Source organism: Cynoglossus semilaevis, chromosome 5, assembly GCF_000523025.1.
Source record: "Cynoglossus semilaevis isolate Cse_v1.0 chromosome 5, Cse_v1.0, whole genome shotgun sequence".
In the NCBI taxonomy this organism is placed as follows: Eukaryota; Metazoa; Chordata; class Actinopteri; order Pleuronectiformes; family Cynoglossidae; genus Cynoglossus; species Cynoglossus semilaevis.
This window is the reverse complement of record NC_024311.1, coordinates 5,890,900-5,899,041: the sequence shown is the minus strand read 5'-3', so window position 1 is coordinate 5,899,041 and position 8,142 is coordinate 5,890,900. Positions and strand designations below refer to the sequence as shown.

At 37.0% G+C, this 8,142-nt stretch overlaps 2 protein-coding genes across 5 annotated transcripts in view; both read left to right on the top strand.

Annotated features, from left to right (window-relative positions):
• Positions 1-466: 466 nt before the first annotated feature.
• LOC103378800 (N-acetyllactosaminide alpha-1,3-galactosyltransferase-like) lies at positions 467-2,233 on the top strand (the record flags this gene model as incomplete). The annotated part of the gene is made up of 2 exons (XM_025055711.1): positions 467-663; positions 1,375-2,233. Coding segments are annotated over 2 exons (879 nt in total), but the record flags the coding sequence as incomplete, so codon positions are not given.
• Positions 2,234-3,395: 1,162 nt separating this feature from the next.
• Positions 3,396-8,142, top strand: part of LOC103378785 (alpha-1,3-galactosyltransferase 2-like) — an 8,748-nt gene continuing 4,001 nt past the window's right edge. Inside the window, exons 1-2 of one of the 4 annotated variants that reach the window (XM_017032417.2) lie at positions 3,414-3,465; positions 4,815-4,870. The gene's annotated coding sequence lies outside the window, so the exon portion shown is untranslated. Of the gene's footprint in view, positions 3,466-4,814; positions 4,876-4,900; positions 7,024-8,142 lie in introns of those variants that run through there. The other 3 variants (XM_017032416.2, XM_008310112.3, XM_008310110.3) reach the window with 3 other exon arrangements.

The window sequence follows — 8,142 nt, the reverse complement described above, 5'->3', positions numbered from 1 at the left end:
CTTAGGACCCAAGTCCTAAGGAAGAGGACTTGGGTCTGAAAGATTTTGGGTTTGAGTCCACCAGTTTGCCACTGAGGTGGTTCAAGGCTAGCACCATCCCCACACACTGCTCCCTGGACAGCTTAAAGCTGCTGATGAGTTAAAAGCAGAGGGCACATTTTGTTTAGTAAGGGTGCATGAGTACCATAGAAATGTATGGGGCTGGCCAACCAGTTAGTCAATGTATTGAGTTCCTTGTGTTTCACTGTGCCTTATTTTTAACAGGTGTGTTGTTAAGAAGACAATAATACCATAACACTTTTTTGATTTATTGTATTTAAGTAAATAAATTACTGTAGAGAACTAAAAAGTAGCCTGAATGCAAAAGATTATTGAATAAATTGAACTTAAACCTGTGACAACACTGTGTTGTTTCAAGACAGTGTATAAAAAAGTATTTTTCTAAACCAAGTATAATTTAATTTTTTTACTGTATGATTTTAAATCACTACCTTTGTTAACAATTTCTTCTGAATCAAATTTCAGGGCGAGGGGAGATGTACGGACAATAACGCCATGGAAAGCTCCAATCATATGGGAGGGGATGTTTGACCAGCATATTTATGACCAAATGCATATTCATCTGAAATCGACGGTGGCAGTCACTGTGTTTGCTGTAGGCAGGTATGTTCAACCTCTGCACAGTTACTGTCAAAGAGTTCATGCCTCAGTGTACATTTTAGACCATTCACCATTCTTGTTTGTTTATCTGACCTAACCAGTTCTGACTGTGCTTGTTTAAAAATTCATATTTTATATACCACATTGGTGTGTTTTTTGTTTTGTTTTTTTGTTTTTTTGTCAAACAAAAATCAAATCAAGAGCAACTGGACAGTTTCAGTTTCGTAAGGACATTCCACTTCTTCATCCAAGAGGCTTCTTCAGTTCCAACTGCTGGGGAAATTCTGGTATTTAACCTCAGAGAGGCTGAAAACCTGTATTCCAAAGAGAAGATTAATCACAACATTCCTCTCTTTGGAATTGGGTATGGTCGCCTCCTCAATTTACTACAACGAACCTCGTTTCAGCCTCTCTTTGATGAAGAGTTGAAATGTCTTCAAAAAACCAAACCAAACCAGTCCAGTTGCCTTTGATGTAACTGCTTTGCATATGAACTAGTACATATTTTCAACATTTGCACACTTCAAATACTTTTCTTTTTTCTTTTTTTAAAAAGGGGGCGGGGGCTAAAATAAACTCAAATTATTCTTATTCTTTTGTTTTAATTTTTTCTGATCTCTGTTATGCCAGATATTTATTTATCTATGTAAACATATTGATGACCCTTGGAGACATTGTTGAATATATTTTGATTCCTTTCACTCTCTTCTACAGGTACCTGGATGTTTATCTCCGGAAATTTCTTACATCTGCAGAAGAGTATTTCATGGTGGCATTACCAGTAAAATACTACATATTTACAGACACACCAGAGAAGGTACCAGACATTGAGCTAGCCCCTCAGCGAAGCCTGAAGGTGATCCAGGTGGAGAAGCACTCTCGGTGGCAGGACATCTCTATGATGCGTATGCAGTCAATATCAGAAATCATAGAATCAGAGATTCGACACAATTACCGATATGTCTTCTGTCTTGATGTGGATCAGGAGTTTAAAGGAAGATTCGGCTCAGAGGCTCTGGGGGATTCTGTGGCTATGCTCCACGCCCTGTATTACAAACGTCCAAAACACAAATACACCTATGACAAAAACCCCAAATCCAGGGCATACATGAAAACAGGAGATTACTATTACCATGCAGCTGTCTTTGGGGGAACATGGGAAAATGTAAAAAATTTAACAGATGCATGCTTTGAGAACATCTTGGCGGACAAATTGAACAACGTGGAGGCCTTGTGGCATGACGAGAGTCACCTCAACAAATACTTCTACCTACACAAACCAACCAAGCTGCTCTCCCCTGAGTACTGCTGGTACGAGAAACTTTCAGATAAGAACATCCGCATTACACGCTTGGTGTGGGCAACAAAGTATTATAACTCACTTCGTGAACCCTAGATTTGCCGTCCAGCAATGTTGCATGAAATTTTACTTTATGTACCGTATGCCCCATTCATGAAAATGTCGGGTTTTGAGGATAGACAAGGCCTCAAGTCATTTGTTGGCTATTATAGAAGAACAAATGTCAAAAAAAAAAAAAAAAAACGCTGGATACAAGCTCAAACAGTGGATATCGGTACAATTTTCTGTCTTTGATACTTAAAACATGCTCACACAAAGGAGTCAACTGGTTTATTCACACGTCATTGAATCAACAATACATTGTAGAGAAAGTTGCATCAGCAAAAGAATAAAACTGTGCACACACACACACACCCAGAGAGAGAGAGAGAGAGAGAATAAAATCCTTAGAATTATTAGTTATGTCTTATAATAACGCTATACATTTTTCTTCTAAGAAAAAGTTCCTCTGGAGCTAACATTTACAAATTTAAAAAATGTGTTTTTTAAACTTTAATTTTTTTTGAATACTTAATAATACTGCTCCTATACTTTAATATGAATTAATGCTGGATAGTATTTGATTTGAAAAGGTTTTGTGTTTATGTTGATAAATCACAAACATTTTAATACCCTGATTTATACAAATTATGACATAGGAGAACTTTTGCTTCTTCCGGTCTTATTTGCCATATTGGTGATTTTTCATGTGAATACAATTAATCTATCATTAAATGTGAGCTAAAGACCCAGTAATTCAGTTCATTAATTTATTTTTATTATTATTTTTATTTTATTTTATGGTCTGCATTGTCATTGTACCACGGGGATACAACGAAACTGAGCCTCTGCTTTTAACCCATCACCAAGGTGAGTAGTGGGCAGCTTTACGCTCCTGGGGAGCAGTGTGTGGGGACGGTGCCATGCTCAGAGCACCTCAGCAGAACTCCTTAAAGAACTTTGATGTTCATCTCTACAGAATGGGGCTTGGCAGAGGAAAGAGGTTAAGGAAAAAACAAACCTTAATTAGAAAACTTTATAAAAGCGGTTCCTTATGTTTCTTTAATTTGTTGATTAATTATTATAAGTAATTTCTGTTTCTGTTTTCTTTACAAACCTGTGATATTATTGTACTACAAAGAGGAGTCTAACTCCTCTTTGTAGTATAATAATATTTTATTCAAATCAACATCGCTCCCTTGCTAAAAATATACAGCAGACGTCACTATCCGATCCGGAGAGAATGATTATTCCGGACCTGTGACCAATCTCTGACGAATTTACGAGATTAGATGATTTTAATGAACCGGTTTTTCAGACGTTCGCGGCTATAGACTGCGGGCGCTGCTATTCTAGTAAATACGACAACAGCGTCACTGAGTTAAGCCAATCAAATCATTTGTTTACCCTGCATCGCCGACGCAGCGGAAGACGCTGTGGTGACACAAAGGCTTGCTCTAAAAAAGGTAAACGTGGTTGTTTTAAATGTGAATGGACGGAGAAATGTATATTCGTTCTTTAGTAGTTCAGAGCGTGTGCCTCACATGATCCGAAAACGGTGCATTAATTAACTGTGGCAGCGTAAAGTGCCAATACGAAACAAAGTACAATACCTTTGAGCAAAGTTAGCCCTCTCGTCACGCATACATTTAAAAACAAATGTTCACCGACGGTCCCCCCCAAAATAAAATTTTTTGGGGGATGGGACAGATTTGAAGGATTGCTTAAACTCTGATGCTGAGACGTTGTTTGAGGAAAAAATAAAAGACGACATTATTTTAAAAAAAGCAATTAAATTACTTGCAGGTCAGCCAAATGTCTAGTTCTCTCATTAATAAAAGTTAAAAAAAGGAATATTTAAAAGAGAAAATGGTGTTGAAACCTTTGTTTGTATTTTTTCTAAAAAATAAATAAACATTTTTTTAAAAGTTCTGAAGATGTTGACTTTTACTTGGAAAGTAGGCCATTAATTCTTTAGGCTGGGACTCTTAATTTAATTCTATTGAAAGTTATTTGGCGCTGTTTGCACTTTTATTTATTTTATTCTGAGGTGTTCTTTTTTTAATGAAAAATCCTTAAATGTATTTGCATGAGAGTGCTTTTTGTTTATGATAAAGATCTAGCAATGAACTCAGTCAAACATTTACTGCATTGAAAATTGACAAAAGGTACTGTTGAAACTATGAAATATTGTTGAAATATCAAAATGTGGACATAGAGTAGAGCTATAAGAGACAAGATAGACTTCGGTTCCGAGCTTTTACTTGGAAGAAATTTTAATAGCTAGATCTCAGTGACTTTTAAATGAATACCCCTGATTTATAGTTTAAGTTATCACTGATATCATAATCAAATTAGTCTTCCTAAAAACACCGGAGGGCGCAGTTCTGCATAACCAGCAATGCTTCATTTACACTTACACTCAGTTTTATTAAACAAAACTCCCTTCTTGTTAGCAAAAGTAGATATATTCAGACCTTTACACCATTATTAGATCTTAATGAAGCTACTGTTCATCGGTTAATACCTTCTTACACAGTGTGCTTAGTCAGTGTTATTAAAAGAAACAGGACCGGGGTTGGTATACAATCCTGAGAGCAACCACCGCCTCTTTTGAATTAAGAGTTCTTTTATAATATGACCAGTAATTTATGTAATGGAACATGATACATGCACCATAGAGGCTGTTCACTTGTCATGATGACGTCTGAAGGATGCTTCACGGCTTTGTGTGAAAAGGGTGGAGAGAAGAGTTGCACAGGATTGGCTGGTCTTACTTGTTCATCTACCTCGTGTGCATATGTTTGTGTGTCAGATGGTGTGGAGTTGCAGAACTGGTTGGGTGGATGTTGCCACAGTGGTGCAGCTCAGGTCAGGTTTGTATAACCTCCAACATTTTATTGAGGCTATGCAGTGGTGCTGAACTCCTGCAGAGCCAGTAGTGCAATGTCACCAATCAAAGCACTTCAAAATCAAAATATTTTTGATCCGAATGTCTCACTGTAATTAAACCCTTATGGAAGTCTCACCATCGTAGAGAATAAAGAAGATAGATAGATAATAGAAGATAATGTTTTCCCACAGTATTACACTTACAGTAGAGCTGGCTAATGCTACTGCCTATGATTTGAAATTAAACATTGTCTCACTTCTAAAATTATTATTCACATTCTGCATCCCACAAATTTACCACAACAATCAAGAGCAGGTTTTAGGCACATGTACAATGATTGTGATTTATTAAATATATATTAAATATGTTAATATTGCAACAACTTTAGCTGGAGCTTTGGCAACTAAATGTTAGTAGACAAAAAGAAACAAAATATCATTTTATGTCATCGCTCAGTGTCAGTGTAACAATACTTGATGTGTATCATATCACTTTTGATGTCATTACAGGGGTCTGGTTTTTCACTTTGTGTCAGTGGTTTCAAACTCCCAGCCTCCTGGTTACTTTCAGCCCACAAATGGCTAGATTTGTTGTACTGACAGTTGAACGCTCCAATGAAATTGTGGTGGCAGCGTTGGTACCCTGATTATTAGAGTTCGAAACCCTTGCTTTATGTGAAACTTTGAATTCTTGGCAAAATGTCTGTGAATGTTTCCCACTGTGAATAGTCTTGTTGGAAACTTCTGGATGGGGATGTAACAATGGTATTGTGAAAACAGTGACTTGATTCAGATATTTGAGTGAATGTGAGATCATGTCTGTCGGTTCTCAATCATCCAAGCCATTTACCCAAAGCAAGACAACCAAGACAGTCCAGCCCAGAACCCCACTTAACTGCTTTGTTTCGTTGTATCCATGTGTTACAATGACAATAAAGACCATAAATAAATAAAATAAAGGTTACATCATAATATAATGATATTTTAGTTCCTGTTAATGTTTAGGAAATCTGTGGAGTTTCTGGTGGTAGTTTGTGTAACACTGCAGACAATTTTGCAATTGTTACTCTTTTTGTTGGCTTCCTTTAAAAGCGAAATTCAAGAAGTCCAAGTCTGCTTGGAGCTGACAACAAGCCCAGAGGAATGAAACTGGATCCAGATGAAACCAGTGTATTATATTAGGTAACCTTTCCTTCTTTATAAACAGTTGACACTAGAAGCAACAGAAACTGGCACATCTCAAAACACTCTCCTCCTTCAGACGCAGCTTTTACACCAGAATTAGCTGCATAAGAAAGTAGAGCAACATCAGTGTTTCTGAGAAATAACTCAATCGAATACTTAAATGTACATGTTTTGGTTTGGATAATGAAAGTGAAGAGTGAATTGCTGTGCTGGACAATAAAAGCTTAATTCTGTACAGTACTGTACTACAGGTATAAACCTGTCACTCTTTTATATATGATTTGCAAACACTAAAAATCGAAAATTAATTAATCAATAATTCAATCAAATAATTAAAAACTTTGTATTTGATGATTTTAGATTGAGAGATTTTCTGTTTTCTCCTATATTTTTTGTATTTTTCTTCTGTCTATCTGCAGAGTGTGTACAGATCATATACAGTCACAACCCTGTGTTCTGGTCTGTTGTGGCAGCACCATTTAACTGTAGTGGCCCTGACTCTAGCTGAGGTTAGCTCAGGTTTCTGTTGTCACAGCAACATCTTAGATCGCTGGATGGATGAATGGATGAATTGAAAGATAGATAGATGAACTTTCCTGAGTATTCACTCATGGCCCACACTGCATCATTTTTATGATGTGACAATGGGAATTGAAGGTAATGTTGCTAAGAGTTGCCACCCGTTGTGTGTTAAAGAACTATTGTGAAAATTGATTTGTAAAAGAACTCTGACTTTCTCTTTGAGCACTGTAAAAAAGGGTGGGGAGGTAAAAGAAAAAGAACATACACACACGCCCATGACAAATCTGTTGTGTGTGCCAGAGATTCTTCCAGAGATGTTCACAGCACTTCCTTTGACACCCATCTAAAGGTTTTCAATGGGGTGTATTACTTAACTTTCCATGCATGGTAAAGGTTGGTCATATCTCTTCATCCACACTGCAGAGGTGAGTCTCTCTTCAACTGTGTTGTTTCAGTTCTGAAATATTTAGTGCACAGAGTATATGTTTGTTTGTATACCACCTTTATTTTCATTTGAATAAGGTCTGAACTGTAATAGGCTACAGTCACACTGTTTACATGTCAATACTAACACGGGGAAGACACAACTGTGGACAATGAAATACAATTTACATATTTATTAGTTACTTATCGATTTTCTTAGTCAGTATTAAATTAGAAGGAAGAATGTTTGTTGAGTCTCAATCTCAGTAAACTAAAAAAAATTATATATTTGTATATATATATATATATGGGCAGTGGTGGCTTAGCGGACTTGGGTCTCTAAGGTTTCAGGTTCGAGTCCACCAGCTGCCAAGTTACCACTGAGGTGCTCTGAGCATGGCACCGTCCCCACACACTGGTCCCCTGGGTGCTTAAAGCTGCCCACTGCTCCCTGGTAATGAAAAATTACTGGTAAAAAGATTAAAGCTGCCCACTGTTCACTTTGGTGATGGGTTAAAAGCAGAGGTCACATTTGGTTGTGTGCAGTGGTGTGCACTGACACTTTAGTTCACGTTCCTTCCTTCTTTTAGTATTAATTCAGGTACAACTAACAACTAACAACCTTCTAGGTGATAATGTGTGAAATTGTATTTGTGTATTTGAGTTAAATAACTAAGCTTGAGGGATACACAGCACTAAGCTAATGTATGTTTTTTTTGAATGGCACCGATTCCATGGCTTAGCTCTGACAATAAATTTGACAGAATAATCCTAAATCCTCTAACAGCGTACACAGTGACAGTATTGTGTCACTTCATGGGAACATGACGCCAACCCTTTTGAATGAGAGTGATGTGGATTGGAACTTAAGACGTAGGTGTTTTTACTCATCTGACTTGTTCTGTGACTCACGACTAAAAACTGAAAAAAAAAAAAAGCAGAATCAAAAGCACCATAACAAGTTAGACACGTTAATCGTGTTATCACTTTTCTTTACACTCACACACACAGCAAACAGCAGCCAACACACACACACACAATTGTGCATCCTTTTGGCAACCGGACCTGGTACATTGTCAAGTAAAACTATTTGTGAGAAAATGTTTTATTAATGCATATTT